At 38.5% G+C, this 25,224-nt stretch overlaps 1 protein-coding gene across 1 annotated transcript in view; it reads right to left on the bottom strand.

Moving 5' to 3' along the window:
- RMDN2 (regulator of microtubule dynamics 2) overlaps window positions 1–25,224 on the bottom strand; it is a 60,053-nt gene that overhangs the window by 16,131 nt on the left and 18,698 nt on the right. Inside the window, exons 3-7 of the mRNA XM_043468353.1 lie at window positions 24,038–24,140; window positions 21,897–21,957; window positions 13,839–13,914; window positions 10,835–10,912; window positions 3,137–3,235 (exon numbers count right to left, since the gene is read on the bottom strand). Of these exons, the coding sequence (XP_043324288.1) occupies window positions 3,137–3,235; window positions 10,835–10,912; window positions 13,839–13,914; window positions 21,897–21,957; window positions 24,038–24,140 (417 nt within the window). The remainder of the gene's footprint in view (window positions 1–3,136; window positions 3,236–10,834; window positions 10,913–13,838; window positions 13,915–21,896; window positions 21,958–24,037; window positions 24,141–25,224) is intronic.

Raw genomic sequence — 25,224 nt, 5'->3', positions numbered from 1 at the left:
TCTGAAATAATTAGTCTGGGCTGTAGCCTGGGTTAGCATTTTTTAAAGCTCTCCAGACAATTCAAATGTATCAGTTCTATTCAGTTCGCATGGACAAGGTTATAAACCACTGACTGAGGGAATCAGGCCAGAATTTTGGATGAAGTGGGAAGCATGCTATATCTTAAACGAATCCCAACATGGAATTTGCAGATGACTCTTGGTCTCAAACCACCTCCCTAGATGTTCTGGGGCTGTGGAGAACCAGATTTCACCAGTTATATGCAAAAATAACAGCAATATCAGCAATATTTATTTTTAGTCAGAGCACTTAGTGTGTGAGACCATGGGCCAAGAAAACTACATGTATTACTTCGTGTAATTTTCACAAAAACAAAATTAGGTATTATTATGCCTACCTTACTGATAAGGAATTTAAGGTTAGGAGAAATAAACAAACAGGTCCACGTCATATACAGTAAAAGTCTCAGGTCTTAAACTGTCTGATTCTAAAACTAGAGCTCTCTCTCTATAGGAGTGCATTGCCTGGCTCTGGAGCTGTACCCCTGTGAACCTCTTTGGAGGCATGGAGTGGGGCAGGGCTTCCTGTTGGGACTGGGGGGGTGCAGAAACATGGAGTGTGGGAGCCACGGTATGTGCTGTTTCTTTTTCCCCGCTTGTCCCCCCAGGTTTCTCAGTCCCCCACAGCCCTCAGCCCTTGAGGCTCGTCGCTACCCTCGTGTGCTGCAGTAAACATGGGATGAGGCACTCCTGATGCCTTCTCACCCTCTTGACAAACACTGTGGAATGCATTTCAGACAATATCCAAGTCATAACTGAACGGTGAGGTCCTCAAGACGGTTTGACGAGGTGTTTACAACAAGGGCTTCCCTGGTGGCTCAGACAGTAAAGAATCTGCCTGCAATGCAGGAGACTCAGGTTCAACCCCTGGGTGGGAAAGATCCCCTGGACAAGGGAATGGCTACCCACCCCAGTATTCCTTCTTGGAGAATTCCATGGACAGAGGAGCCTGGCGGGCGACAGTCCAGGGGATCTCAAACAGACGGACACAACTGAGCGACTAACTTTCTTTCCTTTTACATTTTAATGAAGTTAAAATTCTTTGAGCCTTTATTGAGCACTTATGAGGTCCTGGGCACTCTCTAAGCAATTTGCTTGGATTAACTTATTTAACCTTCACAACAACACTATCACCTCCATGTTATTGATTAAACTGAGAGAGAAAGATATTAAGTAACTTGCCCAATGTCAGCCAGTAAAAAGCAGAACTGGGATTTAACCAGGTGGTCTTGCTTCAGAGTTTATACCTCTACATCATTGTGCTTCTTACTTACTTTTGATTTTATCTGTGTAATACTTCAAGTGCAGAAGCGCCTGAAGAACTTTCGTTCCATGTCCTGAAAACCTGACCCTCTAATTATAACTTTGATACCATCAAAAATGGGTTTAAAGCTCAAATGAAATTTTTGCTAGTGAACATGTGATTAGTCACTTAGTTGTGTCTGACTCTTTGTGACCCTGTGGACTGTAGCCCACCAGGCTCCTCAGTCCACGGGGATTCTCCAGGAAAGAATACTGGAGTGGGTGGCTGTTACCTTCTCCAGGAAATCTTCCCAACCCAGGGACTGAACCCAGGTCTCCCACATTGCAGGCAGATTCTTTACCAGTTGGGCCACCAGGGAAGCCCAAGGATACTGGAGTGGGTAGCCTATCCCTTCTCCAGGGAAACTTCCCAACCTAGGAATCGAGCCAGGGTCTCCTGCATTGCAGGCTGATTCTTTACCAGCTGGGCTACCAGGGAAGCCCCATGAACATAGCACCTTTTATAAATCATTTTAAATGCACGATGATCTATATCCTTATAAAATTTAACAAGGGAGAACTAATTCTTGATGTTAGAAAGAAGCTGAAGTGATCAGACTTCATTCACGTCTTTGACCTGCCATTGTGTGACACTGGAAAAAGTTACATTCCTGATGTCTTGATTCCCTTTTTTATAAAACAAAAAAGATCATACTAAATAAAAAAGAAGAAACATACAGCCCTTGTACTTGTATATCCATACTTTATCCCACTGGGTGCAGGCTTGATTTCAGAATACCTATTTTTTCAAAAAGCCACTAGCCATTGTTTAGAGAAGTGCAGTATATTTGCTATCTTAGAATATATGATTTTTAAACTCCCTCTTGGTTCTACAAAATTGAGCCCTAAAATATACCAAAAAATACTAGCCTTTAAAATATATTTGACAACACTGTTCAGAGCCTGATTTTCTCTATATTGTTACAAATCTGAAGTAGGCCGGAGGGAAAAGAAAAATCAGTAAGATATTCCATAATTGGTTCCAGAGAAAAATGAAGAGATTAGCCCAACAGCAAGTTGGTTAAATGCATGGATATATTACACATTTTCATGTGTGCACACGCAAATATTACTATTTAGAGTTTATCAGCAGAGCAATTGTACATTTTAGGATGGTAATGAAAATCCTGGTTTGGTCTGATGCCCCACGAAGGTTCCATAGAACTGTCTACAATTCAAAGAGTAACTATTAAAATAACTCATCTTCTTGGCAACTTCTAGTTCTTTAAGATTAAACTGGTTCTATGTTAGGATAATCAGGAGTATTTTGGACCAAGTCTAATAATGAGGAGGGCTTCCCAGGTGGGCCCAGTGGTAAACAATCCATCTGCCAATGCAGGAGACACGGGTTTGATCTCTGGGATGGGAAGATCCCCTGGAGGAGGAAATGGAAACCTACTCCAGTATTCTTGACAGGAAAATCCCATGGACAGAGGAGCCTGGCAGGCTACAGCCCATGGGGTGTCAAAGAGTCGGACACGACTGAGCAACTGAGCATGCATGCTTTCTAAAAATTAGGGCATGAATGCTTTTGTACATAAACAATGTGGAGAGCTACAGTGGATTTGGCAGTAAGGGCTGCCACACCTAGGACTTAGCACATAACTACCCTCTAAGAAGTAGTTTGAACATGCCAAAATGAGGACACAATCTGGGGCTCCAGTTAGAGGTCTACACATGGAGAAGAGAAAGATTTCCTTAACAGCAATGGTAGGTGGGCCTGATGAAGACAGGAGCCAGACTGACACTGAAATAATGGATAGGCAAAACATACCTTGAGGAAATTTTGCAAAGCTTCCTGTACAGTTGAGGATGGTATATTTCCAAACAGAGTAGCAGCCATTTTTCTCTCAATCCAGCTCAGTTTTGAGACCTGCAAATATACAGCAACATCACTCAGACAGTTGACCACCTTTTGAATGAATAATCTCTCCTCAGATACATGTGTGTATGCACATATGTAGGGTATGCATACAATATCAGGCTGTCAGTTTCAGTTCAGTCATTCAGTCGTGTCTGACTGTGACTCCATGGACTGCAGCATGCCAGGCTTCCCTGTCCTTCACCACCTCCTGAAGCTTGCTCAAACTCATGTCCATAGAGTTGGTGACGCCATCCAAACATCTTATCCTCTGTTGTCCCCTTCTCCTGCCTTCAATCTTGCCCAGCATCAGGGTCTTTTCAAATGAGTCAGTTTTTTGCATCAGGTAGCCAAAGTATTAGAGTTTCAGCTTTTTTCAGCTTCAGCATCAGTCCTTCCAATGAATATTCAGGACTGATTTCCTTTAGGATTGACTGGCTGGATCTCCTTGAAGTCCAAGGGACTCTCAAGAGTCTTCTCCAATACCACAGTTCAAAAGCATTGGTTCTTCAGTGCTCAGTTTTCTTTATAGTCCAATTCTCACATCCATACATGACTACTGGAAAAATCATAGCTTTGACTAGACGAACCCATGTTGGCGAAGTACCGTCTCTGCTTTTTAATATGCTGCCTAGGTTGGCCATAGCCTTTCTTCCAAGGAATAAGCGTCTTTTAATTTCATGGCTGAAGTCACCATCTGCAGTGATTTTGGAGCCCCCCCCAAAATAAAGTCTCTTACTATTTGCATTGTTTCCCTGTCTATTTGCCAAGAAGTGATGGGACCAGATTCCATGATCTTAGATTTTTGAATGTTGAGTTTTAAGTCAACTTTTTCACTCTCCTCTTTGACTTTTATCAAGAGACTCTTTAGTTCTTCTTCACTTTCTGCCATAAGGGTGGTGTCACCTGCATATCTGAGGATATTGATATTCCTCCCAGCAATCTTGATTCCAGCTTGTGCTTCATCCATTCTGGCATTTTGCATGATGTATTCTGCATGTAAGTTAAATAAGCAGGGTGACAGTATGCAGCCTTGACGTACTCCTTTCCTGATTTGGAACCAGTCTGTTGCTCCATGTCCAGTGCTAACTGCTGCTTCTTAACCTACATACAGATTTCTGAGGAGGCAGGTCAGGTGGTCTGGTATTCCCATCTCTTGAAGAATTTTCCACAGTTTGTTGTGATCCACAGAGTCAAAGGCTTTGGCATAGTCAATAAACAGAAGCAGATGTTTTTCTGGAACTCTCTTGCTTTTTCGATGATCCAGCGTATGTTGGCAATTTGATCTCTAGTTCCTATGCCTTTTCTAAAACCAGCTTGAACATCTGGAAGTTCATGGTTCACATACTGTTGAAGCCTGGCTTGGAGAATTTTGAGCATTACTTTGCTAGCATGTGAGATGAGTGCAATTGTGTGGTAGTTTGAGCATTCTTTGGCATTGCCTTTCTTTGATTGGAATAAAAACTGAGTTCTGTGGCCACTGCTGGGTTTTCCAAATTTGCTGGCATATTGAGTGCAGCACTTTCACAGCATCATCCTTTAGGATTTGAAATAGCCCAGCTGGGATTCCATCACCTCCACTAGCTTTGTTCATAGTGATGCTTCCTAAGGCCCACTTGATTTCACATTCCAGGATGTCTGGCTCTAGGTGAGTGATCACACCATCATGATTATCTGGGTTGTGAAGATCTTTTTTGTACAGTTTTTCTGTGTATTCTTGCCACCTCTTCTTAATATCTTTTGCTCTGTTAGGTCCATACCATTTCTGTCCTTTATTGAGCCCATCTTTGCATGAAATGTTCCCTTAGTATCTCTAATTTTCTTGAAGAGATCTCTAGTCTTTCCCCTTCTATTGTTTTCCTCTATTTCTTTGCACTGATCATTGAGGAAGGCTTTCTTATCTCTCCTTGCTATTCTTTGGAACTTTGAATTCAAACAGGTATGTATCTTTCTTTTTCTCCTGTGCCTTTCACTTCTCTTCTTTTCTCAGCTATTTGTAAGGCCTCCTCAGACAACTATTTGGCCTTTTTGCATTTCTTCTTTTTGGGGATGGTCTTGATCACTGCCTCCTGTACAATGTCACAAACCTCCGTCCATAGTTCTTTAGGCACTCTGTCTAACAGATCTAATCCCTTGAATCTATACGTCACTTTCACTGTATAATCATAAGGGATTTGATTCAGATCATGCCTGAATGGTCTAATGGTTTTCCCTACTTTCTTCAATTTAAGTCTGAATTTGGCAAGAAGGAGTTCATGATCTGAGCCACAGTCAGCTCCCGGTCTTGTTTTGCTGATTGTATAGAACTTCTCCATCTTTGGCTGCAAAGAATATAATCAATCTGACTTTGGTATTGACCATCTGGTGATGTCCATGTGTAGAGTCTTCTCTTGTGTTGTTGGAAGAAGGTGTTTGCTATGACCAGTGTGTTCTCTTGGCAAAACTCTGTTAGCCTTTGCCCTGCTTCATTTTGTACTCCAAGGCCAAATTTGCCCGTTACTCCAGGTATCTCCTGACCTCCTACTTTTGCATTCATGTCCCCTATAATGAAAGGACATCTTTTTTGGGTGTTCTAGAAGGTCTTATAGGTCTTCATAGAACCGTTCAACTTCAGCTTCTTCAGCATTACTAGTTAAGGCATAGACTTGGATTACTGTGATATTGAATGGTTTGCCTTGGAAATGAATAGAGATCATTCTGTTCTATTCTGATCATGAATCAAGGTAAACGAAGTGGTCAAGCAGCAGATGGTAAGAGTGAACATCAACATTTTAGGAATCAGTGAACTAAAAATGGACTGGAATGGCAAATTTAATTCAGATGACCATTATATCTGTTACTGTGGGCAAGAACCCCTTAGAAGAAATGGAGTAGCCCTCATAGTCAACCAAAGAGCCCGAAATGCATACAATATAATATATATAGATATAAATCCATGCTATATACACTAGAGATATAACCTTTATGGTATTAGCATCTTGCCTTCCTTTTTCATAATTCTAACCATGAGCTAAAAGCACTGGTCACCAAACCAATTTGAAATACTCTTAAGCAGCCTCGTGTCCAAAGAAAGGCAGAGGGGTGGGGGTGGGGAACAATGCTGATCCCGTTCGTTCACGTGATTCTTGATTGTGAGATGACGAATAGTATTTCTTTGCACACAATACAGTAGCTACAGGACTCTGCCTTTGCCATGCTCCCAACCAGATCGGAACGCAGCAGCTCAGAAATGTAAACAGGCCAAGGTTCCTCAATCCAGAAGGAGTGTGCTGTGAGGGCCTGGTGTATGTATTTACAATTCAGGGGAATTTTTTAAAAAGCAACAACCACCAAAATTAAATCTCATATTGTCATTTGTTTTTTGCTTTCTTTTTAAATTTTTTCACTTTTAACAAATATGAAGAGTAAATATATAATATAAAAGATTAAAGGGATTCAGAAATGAGTACTTAAAAGGGGAGCTATGCTCTCCACAACCCCATCAAGTGCCTTCCTTTGCAATGCCATCTTCAAGGGTTCTAGGTAGCCATTGTTTTGTTGTTGTTCAGTTGCCCAGTCGTGTCTGGCTCTTTGCAACCCTATGGACTGCAGCATGCCAGGCCTCTGAGGTAGTCATTCAATTCAATTCAGTTCAGTTCAGCCTCTCAGTCATGTCCAACTCTTTGCAACCCCGTAGGCTGCAGCATGCCAGGCCTCCCTGTCCATCACCAACTCCCGGAGTTTACTCAAACTCATGTCTATTGAGTCAGTGATGCCATCCAACCATCTCATCCTCTGTCGTCCCCTTCTCCTCCTGGCTTCAATCTTCCCAGCATCAGGGTCTTTTCAAAGAGTCAGTTCTTTACATCAGGTGGTCAAAGTATTGGAGTTTCAGCTTCAGCATCAGTCCTTCCAGTGAATACTCAGGACTGACTTCCTTTAGGAAGGTATCTATTAACGACTATTTTTTTTAAAAAATTATTCTATAAATATTTTATAATAACTTCAAGTGGAATGTAACCTTTAAGAAGTGTGAATTACTACATTGTATATCTGAAACTTACATAATATTGTACATCAACTATAGCTCAGTTTTAAAAAAAGAGGTACACAGTATTGGTATTATGTACCTATTAACATATGTAAGCTATAAGGATACACTGTGTAGCACAGGGAACATAGTCAACATTTTATGATAACTTTAAATGTAGTATAATCTATACAAGTGGCTTCCCAGGTGGCACTAGTGGTAAAGAACTTGTCTACCAATGCAGGAGACGTAAGAGACTCTGTTTAAGTCCTTGGGTCAGGAAGATCCCCTGGAGGAGGGCATGACAACCCACTCCAGTATTCTTGCCTGGGAAGTCCCATGGACAGAAGATCCTGGTGGGCCACAGTCCATGGCGTCACAAGGAGTCTGAACATGAACCAACTGAGCATACACACACAATCTATAAAAACTACGTTCACCGTGTTCTACACCTGAAACTAAGACAGTAACAGTAAGTCAACTATACTTCAAAAAGAATACTCTCTCCCCAAAATGATTCCCTGGCTTTTCTACATAATGTTACTTAATTGCTATGCTTATTTTTGCTTTTTTTTGAACTAGAAAAAGAAGTTATGTTGTTCATCTTCTTTGACTTGTTGTTTTCTCTTAACACTATAGGTTTTAAGAGTTCATCTAGAGTAGTTGAAGTTCAGTCATTTAAACAACTCTGAGACAGTCCATCATTTAAACATACATCAATGATTTTTCATCCACCCTTTTTTTCAGTGGACATTTGGGTCTTCTTCCATTTTTTTGCTCTGAGAAACAAGGCTGCTACAGCCATTCTTATGTATCCTTCTAAAGCACATTTGCAAGAGTTTCTTTAGGGTGGGTACCAGTGTCACACAGTAAACAAGCAATCAAATTCAAGAGATAATACCCAACTGTTTCTAAGATGGTTATATCAATCTGTGCTCCCACAACAATGTAGGAATTTCTGTTACTCCATAATTTTGCAACATCTCATATTAATAAAGTTTTATCAAATGGGAATAAAATGGCATATCCTTATTTATCATTTCCTATTATTTCTAATTCAAGATTTATGGTTTTTAAGCTGTTTTGTTTCTAAATTTCTAATACTGATATAATTGCTTTTTGATCAGAAAACCTGTATGATATCAATTCTGACTTGCTTCATGATCTCATGTATGGTCAATTTTGTAAACATTTTGCATATGCTTGAAAAATGTATGTCCTCTTTGGCTAGATACATGGTTTCAACTGTTTATTAGATCAAAATTATTAAATGTAAGGCTCCAATCAATGTTTTAGATACTTACTAGTACTTTTTTGTCTCTTGTTCTATTAATTATCAAAAGATAATTTCTTCAGCAGTGCCTATTTACTACTAAATCCTTCCACTGAATTTTCTTTTAATCACAAATAATATACTTCTTTTTAAAATGTATTTTTAATTGGAGGATAACTGCTTTACAATGTTGTACTGGATTTTGCTGTACAACAGTGTGAATCAGCCACGTGTATACACATATCCACTCCCTTCTGAGCTTCCCTCCCACTCCCCCACCCTCATCCCACCCCTCTGGCTGTCACAGAGCACTGGGTCAAGCTGCCCGTGTTACACGGCAACTTCCCACTAGTTATCTACTTTACATAAGGTAATGTATATAAAGAGCTGTATATACAAGTGTATATAAAAATGTTATATACAAAAATATACATAAGAGTTGTTTCTTTTTTTCATATCTACCTGATCATTTTTCTAGTCTCATGTTCTTTATCCATTTTCCCCTGATTCATTTTATTTTTAGGAACACATTATATGGGGCTTCCTGGTAGCTCAGCTGGTAAAGAATCCGCCTGCAATGCAGGAGACCCCGGTTTGATTCCTGGGTTGGGAAGATCCTCTGGAGAAAGGGTAGGCTACCCACTCCAGTATTCCTGGGCTTCCCTTATGGCTCAGCTGGTAAGGAATCCACCTGCAATGCAGGAGACTTGGGTCTGATCCCTTGGTTGGGAAGATCCCCTGGAGAAGGGAACAGCTACTCACTCTAGTATTTTTGATGTACATAGATATATCAAAAATTGTTCCATATTTTTCATATCTACCTGATCATTTTTGTAGTCTCACGCTCTTTATCTATTTTCCCCTAATTCATTTTATTTTTAGGAACACAAGACATAGATAGCTGTTGAATACTCTGTTTAATACTCTGTATTCCATGTTTCCAAAATCTGAAGTCCTTTCAGATGTACCTCTATTCTTTCTGTTCATTTGTTCTGTTGACTGCCGTTTATGATGGCTTGTTTCCCCATATGTATTCTGTTATTTTTGACTATGATACGAGCTCAACTCTGTAGGAATGTTCTAAGGCTTGTGTGTGAAGGTACAATCCTCCAGGGAGGATTAGCATTAGCTTCTGCCATTTGTCTGTGGTATGAAGATCAGGTTCCATTTGGAATTAAATTTTCCTTCTTGAGTTTTTGGGTTTTTTTTTAAGCCTAATCCAACAGTGTACATTCTAGCTCCAGGCTCCTATGAGTCTGGGTCAATGATTTTTTAAATCAGGGGAGTCCCTTACTGTCATGACACTATTTTTACAAAAATATTTAAAACTGGCACAATAGAAACTGCTTACTCTTAAAAGGATGAAATGTGATAAGAAATATAAAGTATAAAATGCACACGTGACATACACAGCAGGTGCTCATTAAAAGTAAAACCTCCTGCTTTATTTCTAATCTTCTATAAGCCACAATTAAAAAGCTTCATCTTCTGCCTACCCCAATTTTCTCATTCAGAAATAGCATTTCTCTTTGGGGCAATTTTTCATGCAGCTGTTAAGATACACTTTCACATTCTGTTAACTTTCTGTAAACGAGTGCCATTTAACACACTGGGTCTCAGACTTACCAGCTACTTTTATTTATTTCTATACATCTTAGGTCCCCACGTAAATTAAGTTCCTTGAAGATAAGGATGGTTTTTTATTTACCTTCTGGCCAGTGAGAACATACTATATGCTCAGTAAACTTGGATAAGTGAAAAAATCCTCTTACAAAACAGAGCAGTGCGTCAATATAGGGTACACGGGTGTAGGTGGCTGATCACCATCTGAGAAAGCACATATAAAGGGAAACACCATGACTACTTCTAGGGAAAAGGGAAAGGCAGTGAAGAAAAAAGACATACACATTTATAAAATCAAATAGTGTATGCGGCCTTTCCTACTGGCTCAGCAGTAAAGAATCCGCCAGCAACGCAGGTGATTTAGGAGATGTGGGTTCAATTCCTGAGTCAGGAAGATATCCTGGAGGAGGGCATGGCAATTCACTCCAGTAGTCTTGCCTGGAGAATCCCATGGACGAAGGAGCTTGATGGACTACAGTGCATGGTGCCGCAAAGAGTCAGACACAACTAGAGCAACTGAGCATGTTGTATGTAATGCAACATATATTTATATAATACGTTAAATTTATCAACTCATAAAATATGCATTGATTTCACAATTTTCTCTACAGCAGACACTAGGTATAACAAGAGGAAGCCACTGAAAATCTATCATATAATCATAATATATTCACATAAGATTTATAGATAGAAGCAATCAACTTACAGCGTAACAGTATCTTCCCTTGAGGTAATACAAAAAGGGTTCTTCAGGTAAAAATTCGATTGCTTTATCTAGATGTTCCTGAAAGAAAATTTAAAAAAAAATGTCATCTCCCAAGTTTCAGGCAGTGTTGAATGACACTCTGCCTAGCAATTTCAAAGGGACTTTATGATGCTGTTTCCTCCCCCTCTTTATCATGAATACAATTAAGCTTATCAATAATTCAATCATCAAAATGCTCACAACTACAAGTGTGATTACGATTTAATAAGGCTACAGAGGATGTCACTTTAAAAAGAGAAAACAGCCAAGTCGCATTTTTGTCTGCCCATGACTTGCCTACCTAATACTTCAGTTCAGTTCAGTTCAGTCGCTCAGTCGTGTCCGACTCTTTGCGACCCCATAAATCGCAGCACACCAGGCCTCCCTGTCCATCACCAACTCCTGGAGTTTACTCAAACCCATGTCCATTGAGTCGGTGATGCCATCCAGCCATCTCATGCTCTGTCATCCCCTTCTCCTCCTGCCCCCAATCCCTCCCAGAATCAGGGTCTTTTCCAACGAATCAACTCTTCGCATGAGGTGGCCAGAGTACTGGAGTTTCAGCTTCAGCATCAGTCCTTCCAATGAACACTCAGGACTGATCTCCTTTAGGATGGACGGGTTAGATCTCCTTGCAGTTCAAGGGACTCTCAAAAGTCTTCTCCAATACCACAGTTCAAAAGCATCAATTTTCGGTGCTCAGCTTTCTTCACAGTCCAACTCTCACATCCATACATGACCACTGGAAAAACCATAGCCTTGACCAGACAGACCTTTGTTGGCAAAGTAATGTCTCTGCTTTTTAACATGCTATCTAGGTTGGTCATAACTTTCCTTCTAAGGAGTAAGTGTCTTTTAATTTCATGGCTGCAATCACCATCTGCAGTGATTTTGGAGCCCCCCAAAATAAAGTCTGACACTGTTTCCATTGTCTCCCCATCTATTTGCCATGAAGTGATGGGACCAGATGCCATGATCTTAGTTTTCTGGAATGTTAAGCTTTAAGCCAACTTTTTCACTCTCCTCTTTCACTTTGTAGGTATAATGGAAAACAGAAGAGCAGAACTAGGTAACAGAGCAATCTACCCACTTGACATTGTCAAATGGTTATAGGGAGCTGGAAAACAAAGAACTCTTTGCCCATCCTTACAATTATTGACCCTGAGGGGTTATTTACTGAGTGAATATAACTATTTGTTGTTGCTGTTCAGTTGCTAAGTCATATCTGTGCTTTGTGGCCCCATGGACTATAGCATGCCAGGCTCCTCTGTCCTACACTGTCTCCTGGAGTTTGCTCAAATTCTTGTCCATTGAGTTAATGACGCTATCTAACCATCTCATCTTGGGCTGCCCTCTTCTCCTTTTGCCTTCCATCTTACCCAGCATCAGGGGCTTTTCCAATGAGTCAAGTCTTCGCATCAGGAAGCCAAAGTATTGGAGCTTCAGCTCCAGCATCAGTCCTTCCAGTGAATATTCATGTTTAATCGCATATAGGATTGACTGGTTGGATCTCCTTGCAGTCCAAGAGACTCTCAAGAGTCTTTTCCAACACCACAATTCAAAATTATCAATTCTTCAGCACTCAGCCTTCTTTACGGTCCAACTCTCACAACCAGACATGACTACTGGGAAAACCATAGCTTTGCCTATACAGACCTTTGCTGGCAGCATGCTGTCTGCTTTTTAATATGCTGTCTAGGTTTGTCTTAGCTTTTCTTCCAAGAAGCAAGCATCTTTTCATTTCAGGGCTGCAGCCACCATCTGCAGTGATTTTAGAGCCCAAGAAGATAAAATCTGTCACTGTTTCCATTTTTTCCCCATCTATTTGCCATGAAGTGATGAAATCAGATGCCATGATCTGATTTGAATGGTGAGTTTCAAGCCAGCTTTTTCACTCTCCTCTTTCACCCTTATCAAGAGGCTCTTTAGATTCTCTTCACTTTCATTAGAGTAGTATCATATCTGAGCTTGTGTATATTTCTCCCAGAAATCTTGATTCCAACTTGTGATTCATCCAGTCCAATATTTCACATGATGTACTTTACAAAGAAGTTAAATAAGCAGGGTGACAATACACAGTCTTGATGTACTCCTTTCCAATTTTGAACCAGTCAGTTGTTCCATGTCCAATTCTAACTGTTGCTTCTTGACCCACAAACAGGTTTCTCAGGAGACAGGTAAGGTGGTCTGGTACTCCCATGTCTTTGAAAATTTTCCAGTTGCTGAACCACACATTCAAAGGCTTTAGCATAGTCAATGAAGCAGAAGTAGATGTTTTTCTGGATCTCCCTTGCTTTCTCCATGATGTAACAAACGTTGGCAATTTGGTCTCTGGTTCCTCTGCCTCTTTGAAACCCAGCTTGTACATCTGGACGTTCTTGGTTCACGTATTGCTGAAGCCTAAATTGAAGGAGTCTAAACATAACCTTGCTAGCATGTGAAATGAGTGCAATTGTATGGTAGCTTGAACATTCTCTAGGATTGCACTTCTTGGATTGGAATGAAAATTGATCTTTTCCAGTCCTGTAACCACTGTAACTATAACTACAGGCACATTATAAATAATGAGTATGCTCATTACTTATTTTACTCATTTACCATGGCAAATTTAAGTCCTACATTGAATTCTACTCCTCCTAACAAATTAATTTGTAGAAAATGTTAACGAATTAATTCCAGCCATGTTTATGATGTAGGTGAGCTCACGACCAAAAGGCGAAGACTCTGCCTTTAGAAAAACAATACTCATCTACTTTGTGACTTCTTTCAGGTTCTATAATAATAATAATGATTTTTAATCAACCAAAGAGCTTGATTCTTTTTGGCACAGTACTTTCAAAGACTGACATTTCATTTAAGTAAAAAAGATGAATTCCTAGAGATAAATTTGTTGAATAATTTGATTTGTACTTGTTAATGGAACATTAACAAGCTACATTAAAACATTTTTAATATCAAGAAATACCTTGAAGCGATATCCGTAGTTAATTTTGTTTTGTAAGCCCTCAAACTCAGATACATAGCCACACAAAACTGCATACCTGAAAAGGATAAAAACAGTGGACACTGTGTAAACTTTTAATGAAATATCATGAAATTTAACATTTAAAAAATATATCTAAACTATTCATTAATATTTAACAAAAGTATTCATATAAATGCAAGGACCCTAAAAATAATAAATACTTGACATAAACATGAGGCCAGTTTCCTCATCTATAACTGGGGATGCTAACACCCTCTATCTTGTGTATGTATTGTGAGGGTAAAATATCTAAAATGTAATTGCTTAGAATAGTGCCTGGCATGAGTGAGTTTCATGAAAGATGAGCTGCTGCAATCACAATCATCAACATCAAAGTCACAAAGAGACTCTCAGGAAAGACTAACCAAATTAAAAGTATTAAACTGAAAAATATACTGTGTCAACAGATTCCTGTTTCTTTTTCATAAAAATAAAAAGTTCACGGTTCCCTCTAATGTCATTTGAAAATTAAAACAAGTATCATCACTAAAAACAAAAACTAATACAAAATTTTTAAAAAATACTAAAACCAAAGATAATTTTAGACTATGTTTTTTCAAAAATTTCCCATGCCCTTCAATCCTTCCTCGGAAACACATTACTACAATATTGCATCTCATGAATTCTTTCCTTTTTTTCCATTAGGAATATAAAATTTACATCAATAATTACTTGAATATAAATTGGATACAATATTTGTTCAGCAAACTGCTTCCTCTAAAAATTGGGCATATATTACTTTTTACATTCAGACTATTTCTGTACAAAAGTATTTAGAGTTTTTCTGTCTGAGGCAAAATATTCATTTACTTTAATATCAGTATTTCAAAAGTAAGTCCTAATTTTCACTTGCATTTTCATAACTGAAGTGGAAATGCAATTTTGGGTGTTATTTATCTTGATTGTTTCTGTGGATATACATGTGAACTTTAAAATAAGAAGGTGACGAGAACAATTTTCTTAATTTGGAATAGTCAGACCATTCCTGGACACAGAAGATCACACAATTCACAACAACTTATGCACAACCTATAAAATGGCCACTTTTCAGTTATAACTTTTTTGACCTCTTAATTTTCATTAGAAAATCAATAATGTCCTAACAGTAAAAGCAAGAGTTAGGACAAAAGCAACCTATTAAAGGTGAGCTGAGAACTTACCTATGTTAGGAGATACTACTTAAATTACTGTATTTAAAAACTACCTTAAATTACTATAATACATTTACCATAACTGTTGTTGTTTAGTCACTTAGTCGTGCCTGACTCTTTTATGACCCCATGGACTATAGTCCATCAGGCTTCTCTGTCCATGGGATTTCCCAGGCAAGAACACTGGATTGGGTTACCATTTCCTTCTCCAGGGGATCTTCCCAACCCAGGGATTGAACCTGTATCTCCTGCATTGGAAGGCACATTCTTTACCACTAAGCCACCTGGGAAGCCCAACACAACTGTAGCAATATTGATATACAATACTGAAAAATTTTATAATGAACCAATATTAATACATTATTGTTAACTACACTCATGCTTCCTTCTAATTTCCAGCTGTTTTTCCCTTATGTCCTTAAATTTTGACATTTTTCTCTCCATCCTTCCTTTCATATTTATCCCTGTTAATTCACATATTTTTTAGTATCTCTTTCCCATGTGAAAATCTTTTAGTTACTCCTGTCATCCATCATCCACCCTGTTTCTCCTAATTTTGTGCCAGTTGCAACCTTTATAAGAATACCTTCCATATCTTCACCCACTGAAAAAAATGACTGAACACACTAGTGTCTAAGATTCAGATCTGGAATGATAGAATAATGATATTGTCAACAGATATTCTGTTGAATAATTGAGGCTCAAACCATTCTCACACCACAGGTAACACAGAATCTTGCCTGTATTTTAACATTGTCTCCAAGAAGATTACAGGTGAACTTGTTTTCATGCTTTCCTTAAATCCAGACAATTAGCTTAATTTCCCTACTCTATCCACTAGCAAAGAAAAAATAGATCATGTCACATTTTTAGAAAAATCTATGTTGGATCTACTTGAACTTCATCATTCACAGAACACCCAACCAACTATTCGTTCTGGAGTCAAAGGAAAAGATTCGATGTTCACTGATCTACAGTGGTGGAATAAATCTTCTGTTTTCTGAAAAATCAGAAAAGCTTATGCATATTTGATCTAGCTTTTACAGAGTTCTTTCAGCACATTCTTTACAAGTCACTCTAAGTGAAGGGGGAAAAAAGGAAAAAACACGACTTATGAAAACCATAATATGAAATATGTGCATTTTCTCTTGTAAATAATCTGTCAACAGAGTCTTATGCTTTTTTAAGTCTGTTTCTTTAAAGTCTAAAGTACTATTTATCTTCTTACAAACCATAAATTCAAAGTTCACCTGACCACTTTTCCCAAAAGAATCATCATTTCTTTTCTGGCAATCAATCTCCCCTATAACTACATGTATGTGGTATATATGTTGTTCTTTTTGATACTGTTTATCTTGAAAAATGTAATTTAAAATTTTACTTTGTAAACTCTTAGGTTGATGGGAACAAGTAAGCAACTATACACAATATGGTCTATGACCTCCATCTAGAGGTTGTTCTAACTATATTTGCTTTAACAAAAATTCTATATTTTCTTTGCATCTATAGCAAATATTTTAATAATTGACAAGCAGCCCTGTCTCAACAACTAGTAAGCAACTATTAACTCAACTCCAAGAAGCTTCTGATTTAGGGCCAATGCTCTTTATACTGTGAAAAAGCAGAGGAAGAGTAATGTAAAAGATGAAATACTGAGTATATACAAATATAAGATCTGGCTTTTATTTTCCCCACTTATTGTGTGACCCTTGGTTACTAATCACAACACCACATGGCACACACATATACCGGCCTCCACACACAAACACCATATACACAGACTGCTTTGTTTATACTTTCCATAAAATGGAAACAGGTTGTTCTGTGAAACACATGCATGTGGATATAATTTGTGAACAGTAGAGCACAATGAATATGTAAGACATTATTTATAATTAAGGTCAGGCCTGATTAGCTAACAAACTGCGAATCCATTGGTAATTTTGCTCTCTTGATTCTAGAAGTATTTTAGACTGGTACAACAAAAACAGTAGAATTTTACAGAAAGCTTATGTAGCTTTAAAGTTACAAGGCAATTTCATTTGGAAAATATGAAGATGAAAAACAAGTTTTTAAAATAACATTTGTTTTTCAATTATTCCCTTGATATCAGTCCTTTATGAAATTATTCCTAATGATTGCTCTTTTATTTCAAATTGAAGGCTTATAAACCATCACAGTGGAGAAGGCAATGGCATCCCACTCCAGTATTCCTGCCTGGAAAATCCCATGGACGGAGGAGTCTGGTGGGCTGCAGTCCCCGGGGTCCCACAGAGTCGGACACGACTGAAGTGACTTAGCAGCAGCAGAAACCATCACAGAACCCTGCAAACCATGGGTCAACAAACTTTAGCTTCAGGGTTAGGTAGCAAACATTTTAGGTTGTGGGATCAGAGAATCTGTTACAACTATTCAACATCATTGCTATGTGCAATGCACAGGGATGGCTGTGCTCCAATAAAATTTTATTTACAAAAGCAGGCAGTTGCATTTGGCCTGGAGGCCATGGTTTGTCATTTATACTGAACGAATGAGAAAAAGTCTTAACATATTGAGGAAAATTCCAGCAGAATAAGATATTTTCATGATATTTTATTACAATTGACTATGGAATCAATCAACGTAAATTTCACCCATTGCTTCTCAAACCAAAGTTTTAATTTTTCTTTTCCATCAGCCTAAACCTCTATTACTGTATTTAATTGAATGAGAATTCTTAAATCTAGTAGGTACATCACAATAAATTTTAAAAATTAAGATAAATTTGACTTTTGAATTTATTAAATTTTATTAACTGACCAGATTTTAATTGTTTCTTAATTAAAAAGTCATACTGAATAAAAAAATCACGTGAAACACAAATGGATCAGTACTCTGTGTTTCTGTGTGTATATGGATAAGATTTCCCTCATGGTCAAATATCAGCGTTATAAATAAGCGAGTTGTGTGCGAGCTAAGTCGCTTCGGTCATGTCCAACTCTTTGTGACCCCGTGAGCTGTAGCCTGCCAGGCTCCTTTGCCTATGGGGATTCTCCAGGCAAGAATAGTGGAGTGAGTCACCTCCAGGGGATCTTCCCGGCCCAGGGATCGAACCTGCGTGTCCTGCTGCTCCTGCACTGCAGGCAGATTCTTCACCGCTGGGCCACTGGGGAAGCCCAAATACGGCAGTGAGTACACAACAAAAGGACTTCTCTAGCAGCTCACCTGAAATGCAGGAGCTGCAGGAGGCATGGGTTTGATCCCTGGTCGGAAAGATCCCCGGGAGAAGGGCACGGCAACCCACTGCAGTATCCTTGCCTGGAGAATCCCATGGACAGAGGAGACTGTGGCCTACAATCCATAGGGTGGCAAAGAGTTGGCCACGACTGAAGCGACTTAGCAAACATGCACACACACAACAAAAGTGAAAATAGATGAACAAAGGAGAAGTAGCCAGATTAGTGGAAGACAGGTTGGGAAATACACTAAGGAAGAGTTAAGCGTAATCTGTCCTCACACAGTGAATTTTAAAGTGTTTATGATGCCTTCAGGGAAGATTCAGGATTGTTCTTGTATGGAAATTTGGAAGTTCACACTGATAAGTGTCCTCAAGTTGAAGATTAACATCAAATGTACCTTTTCAATGTGATTCTTCGCTGACACAGATGCATGCATGGAAGAAGGAGGGCTTCCCTGGTGGTTCAGACTGTAAAGAATCCACCCACAGTGCGGGAGACCTGGGTTTGATCCCTGGGTTGGGAAGATGTTCTGGAGGAGGGCATGGCAACCCACTCTAGTACTCTTGCCTGGAGAATCCCCATGGACAGAGGAGCCTGGTGGGCTACAGTCCACGGGGTTGCAAAGATTCAGACATGACTGAGCAACTAAACACACACAGCACATAGGACAAGGCAGAGGACACCAGAGAAAGAGGAAGCAGAGGCTCAGAGTTAAGAGTAGGGCTTCAGTGTTCTTTCTGCATCCAAATCTGGCTAATCAGCACCCAAACATTTACAATACCAAAAGAGATGAAGACAGTGTAGCTTGATCAGTAGAAATTCCTTATGGTTATACTAAAAACGGAAGAATAGAGTACCTTAACACATATTAATTTATTAATACTCAGTTCAGTTCAGTTCAGTCGCTCAGTCGTGCCCAACTCTTTGCGACCCCATGAATCGCAGCATGCCAGCCCTCCCTGTCCATCACCAACTCCTGGAGTTTACTCAAACTCATGTCCATCGAGTCGGTGATACCATCCAACCATCTCATCCTCTGTCGTCCCCTTCTCCTCCTGCCCCCAATCCCTCCCAGCTTCAGGGTCTTTTCCAATGAGTCAACTCTTCACATGAGGTGGCCAAAGTATTGGAGTTTCAGCCTCACATCAGTCCTTCCAGTGAACACCCAGGACTGATCTCCTTTAGGATGGACTGGTTGGACCACCCTGAAGTCCAAGGGACTCTCAAGAGTCTTCTCCAACACCACACTTCAAAAGCATCAATTCTTTGGTGCTCAGCCTTCTTCACAGTCCAACTCTCACATCCATACATGACCACTGGGAAAACCATAGCCTTGACTAGATGGACCTTTGTTGGCAAAGTGATGTCTCTGCTTTTTAATATGCTATCTAGGTTGGTCATAACTTTCCTTCCAAGGAGTACGCATCTTTTAATGTCATGGCTGCAGTCACCATCTGCAGTGATTTTGGAGCCCAAAAAAATGAAGTCTGACACTGTTTCCATTGTCTCCCCATCCATTTGCCATGAAGTGATGGGACCAGATGCCATGATCTTAGTTTTCTGAATGTTGAGCTTTAAGCCAACTTTTTCACTCTCCTCTTTCACTTTCATCAAGAGGCTTTTTAGTTCCTCTTCACTTTCTGCCATAAAGGTGGTATCATCTGCATATCTGAGGTTATTGATATTTCTCCCAGCAGTCTTGATTCCAACTTATGCTTCTTCCAGCCCAGCGTTTCTCATGATGTACTCTGCATGTAAGTTATACATGCAGGGTGACAATATACAGCCTTGACATACTCCTTTTCCTATTCGGAACCAGTTTGTTGCTCCATGTCCAGTTCTAACTGTTGCTTCTTGACCTGCATATAGGTTTCTCAAGAGGCAGGTCAGGTGGTCTGGTATTCCCATCTCTTGAAGAATTTTTACAGTTTATTGTGATCCACACAGTCAAAGGCTCTGGCATAGTGAATAAAGCAGAAGTAGACGTTTTTCTGGAACTCTCTTGCTTTTCAATGATCCAGCAGATGTTGGCAATTTGATCTCTGGTTCCTCTGCCTTTTCTAAAACCAGCTTGAACATCTGGAAGTTCACAGTTCACATATTGCTGAAGCCTGGCTTGGAGAATTTTGAGCATTACTTTACTAGCGTGTGAGATGAGTGCAATTGTGCAGTAATTTGAGTATTCTTTGGGATTGGAATGAAAACTGACGTTTTCCAGTCCTGTGGCCACTGCTGAGTTCTCCAAATTTGCTGGCAAATTGATAGTGTTATGCAAAAAAAGGAAGGTAATGTTGGCTATAGAAATAATAGCCAAGACCCTCATATACTGGAGAAATGACCTTAAAGATATCTACCAGGATGTTAATTGCAAAATAAACTTCCTCCTAGAATTCTGGCAGAGGCACTAAGGGTACAGAACAATACTTTATCTATTATGTACACCAGTTCCTAAAGCAAGATGTTCATCCATGCATGACACATGCATGAGTGAAATGACTCACAAGTTCTGCCAGGCTTAGCTCTTCATCCATCTCCAGGCTATCTAAGAGAAGGCAAAGAATTCTCTGTAGCAGAAGAGAGCTAGAGAGGGGGGCAGATTTCTGCAAATAGAATTGCTAGGGTACTTGGGAGTCTTGTCCCACCTTCTCATGGGAGAGGGAACGGGGTAGGCTTGTATCTCATTTTAAGCCATGTGATAGCAGCTTCAAAAGATTTGCTCTTATTTTGGCATGTCCCTTAGAGTTTGTCCTTTAGTGTTTGGGGGACATAAAAAATGTGATTCCTGCCCAGGGAATTTTAAAATGAGAGTTTGTGAGTGGTGCTCCCCCTGCTGGTGGCAATATAAAGAAACAGGTCTGCTTTGAGAAAATGGATTGCAATTTTGAATTGGTGGAGGAAATGAGAATTTCCAGGAGAATAAACATGGACCTGCAGAAAAGAAGCCATTTTAAGAGAGATTTTGCCTAAAGCATCTCAGAATAATAAAATAATCCCAAAGAGGTGTGGATTTCTGAAAACCTAGGTCGGAGAGAAGGGTCATAGATAAATGTATTACTAGCACCTAACATACCTATATTGCTGGGGAGAAAAAATAATTAAGGAACTGAGAAATGTTGCAAAAATGCAACTGTGAGTAAAATGAAGTGCTAATTAAAAACAATCTACTTCTTCTTGTGTTTTATAATTCTAAATACACAAAGGATACAAAACAAAACAATAGTCTCAAGAATAATTTTTTTGTCCCAAGGATACCCACCTACAACCATCTAACTAATTAAATTTCCTTTGTTTGAGTTTTCTTATACTAGAAATGGCTTTTCCTTCACTTATGGAATGTGTAAACCTTGTCATCAAGGTATAATAGCTGATGTGCTTTTATTCTTGAAGCATTCTCCCTACATTTCATTTAGAAACATGGCATCATTTTAGCATTTGTTTCCAAACAAAATCTTATATAAATATAATTTAATTAGAATTTATCATATTCAAAGTTATTGGACTTGGTAGATTCAGTTATGAAATAGTCAGTGAAAGTTTATCTTAAAAACATTTAAAATATACATACTGAAAAATACATGAGAATAAAGAGAACAAGAACAATTTTTGCTGCATAAATTCTGTGTACTTACCACAGATGACAATATCCATTCCTGGGTGCTCTCGTAATAGCTTTTTCACCTAATGTCTTTCCTGAAAGATAAATGTACTTACAGCTTGGTACCTTCATGTGAGTTGGTAGGGGGTAAATTATTGAATTAAGCCACTAGTTTCCAAAAGTATGGTCCCAATACCCAAAGTCATTACCTAGAATCTTGTTATAAAAGCAAATTTGGGGCCACATGGAAGACTTACTCGATCATAACCTCTGAGACACAGCTATCTGCATTAACTGGCCTATAGTGGTTCTGATGCAAATTCAAGTGTAGACTCACTGGACTAAGTGATTTAACCAAATGCAAAAGAAGTCATTCAATCATTATTAGTAGACAATTAACTCAACCAACATTTATTGAGTACTTTCTAAATGTCATATTATGTGAGCCCCTGGGAATAAAAAGCCAAATAAAACACAATTCTTGATCTCCAAGAATTCACTGTTCAGTAGGCAGCAGGTATATAAACAAAACAATTATGTGTAAAGATAAATACAAGGTTAAAAAGAGCATAGCAGAGAATGGAGACAGCAACTCTATCTAAAGGGGTAAGGGAAGGTGTCCCAGAGAAGCTCTTATCTAACCATTCATAACAGTGAACACATTCAGTGCATAAATAATTCCCCTAAATAATTTTACTTCATTTTAGAATAACTTTTAATAATCTGTTAATTTCTGGATAGAGGTTTGTTTAAACCACATTCTCAAAATCTTTCTCAAAAAGCTGCTGTTTTATTTTATACAATCTCCTTTTCTCTGCTCTAATTTCTTTTTTTTTTGCTTGAAGAGCAATGATGTGATCCAATGATCTGAAAAATGCTCTTCTAAATAAGCAGTTTAGATAATCTTTATAAATAAAAATCTTTTATTCTAAAATCATTCTCCTATTTGTTAATTTGTTAAGGTGGTATTCTATAGCTCTCTCCATTAAGAGAACTACCCGGTGTATAAATCTACATAAATTGGAAAAAATTAAAAAGCAGTCTTTTAAAATAACAACTGATATTACATTGTGGGCATATATTAGAAGAGTCAATAATTTGATAACGAGTGCTTGAAAAACATAAACATTTTTAATGTATAAACATTAAAAACTAAATCAACATCTTACCTACATTACCAAGTGAACAAAAATAGCTTTGAGGGCACTGCCATAAGCCTAAAATAGAGGCGATTCCATGGCTCTGAAAATATAAAAGGGAGCCAGATAGTATACATACTGGTTTTGTTCCCTCACTGATGCAGCTTCAGCCTGAAAAGAAACCTATTTCCCTTAAAAAAGTTTTTTTATTTTGTGGTCTATTTGTGTCCATCACTTAATCCTGAAAGTTACAAACATGTTCTTTTAGATGTAAGGTTCATATTTGATTTGCAAGACAAGTGTGATCAGTCATAGGACTTCAACAGATGTACTGCAAAAATGGGACACCACAGTTAGCAGGTTAGGAAAGAATTTTGTACTCTCCAGGGATCAAATCTTCCCTCAATGTAACAAGTTCAAATATACTGTCATGAGGAGCAAGAGTCAGCAAGCTCTTCCTCCTTCACACTGAGTGCCCATGCCCTTCAACTCCAGTCTCCAATTTCCCGGCTCCTGGGTTCTTTGCCAGGCACTTATTACCTGTGCACTGAATTACAATTGCCTGTCTCTGTATTGATCTTGTCAAATCATTTGGCATTCTGGCTGTTATTCTTTTGTTGTTACTTTAGAAAACAGGATGGCAATAATGAACAGTCATGGACTCATCACTCTGCTTAAACAATTGTCAACTCAAGGCTTACCTTGTTTTACCGAGATAAATTTTGAAAAAACATTAAAGTCTGAGTAGTTATTTCTTTGTGGCACCTGGAGTTCTATGTTATAGGAAGTAAGAAGAGTTATTTTAATTTTGGTGAAAGACTACTATTATTATTGCTTCTCAAATTATTACCACTTAATGTATCATCTTTCTATGATTTTATAAATTTTGAAAGCATGGAATTTGAGTTTTTCAGTTGCCTATCCTAATATGTTCAAATATTTTTAGAGACCATATACTGTTATCTAAAATTTCATTCGTGGTTTACTATAATAATGATTACTACCTGAGAATAATTAATATTCACAAAATACTTACCAATATTAGCATAATGCTTCTTTTCTTGTGTATTTGTAGATAGCTCATACATATCTCCATAAGCACGAGCAAACCGCCAAATAAACTCTATTTCATCTCTAAACTGAACACACAGAACTGCCCATTAGATAAACTTTGTAATGTGACTAAACTACTGCAATGTTTTAAAAAATTAGGTAGGTAAACTGGTACTTAGAAATGACTGTATTCATGGGCATATCACACTTTAAATTCAAATATTCATGGCTATAAAAAATGTAGATCGCTATATTCACGGTGATCTAATGTAGTGTTACATTTGGGTCTTAAAAACCAATGAATATTATGCAGACACCAGCTCTACACTATGAAGGAGAGAAAATTGACAGGTGTTAGAATTTATAAATTCTCTCTGGGTGGTAGTATCCTCTCCTTGCTCTCCTTTCTAACTTATCTACTATCAATATGATGCTTCAGTGGGCATTTCAGATAATATCTGTAAGTTATTAGAGATTATACATATTCAAAAGAGCAGTCACATTTTTTTTTTTAACCTAAATTACCTAAAACACAACCCTAGAGATTTAAAAACTTTCGAGTTCATGTGTTTAGAGTTTCTAAATCCTCAAAAGTTAGCCTTAAATTTCTCATGGGAAAGAAGAAGATTTATAGATCTTTGTGACATTGCAAAATCCTTTTTTCCCCTTTGGTGGTGGTGGTGGTGGGGGGAAGGATGAGCTTTGTCAATTCAGTACAACATGAAACACTGAAAAATGATTACTGGTAGAAATACAGTGAAATACTAATGACTGTTATATTAATCACCGAAAGATAGTGAGCTTAAAGTGTAGCTTTTCCTCCCTTGAGAAGCAGTACATCTTGTCCTTTATCTGTTATAAAATATTTAAGAAATATATCAAATTGATAAAATCAATGTCAATCCGTATAATCAATGGGATCTCTGGTTCTCATTTTTATGACCTTTGAGCCTAATAAACCCTTCATTGTTGTTGTCGTGTCTGACTCTAAATTGAGTCCAACCCTTTGCTACTCCATGGGACTGCAGCATGCCAGGTTCCTCTGTCCTCTACTATCTCCAGGAGTTTGAACAAATTCATGTCCATTGTGTCGATGATGCCATCCAACCATCTCATCTTCTGTTGCCCTCTTTTCCAACATCAGGGTTTTTTCCAATGAGTCAGCTTTTC

Source organism: Cervus canadensis, chromosome 5 (assembly GCF_019320065.1).
Source record: "Cervus canadensis isolate Bull #8, Minnesota chromosome 5, ASM1932006v1, whole genome shotgun sequence".
Taxonomy (NCBI): Eukaryota; Metazoa; Chordata; class Mammalia; order Artiodactyla; family Cervidae; genus Cervus; species Cervus canadensis.
This window is presented reverse-complemented; position numbering and strand designations above follow the sequence as displayed.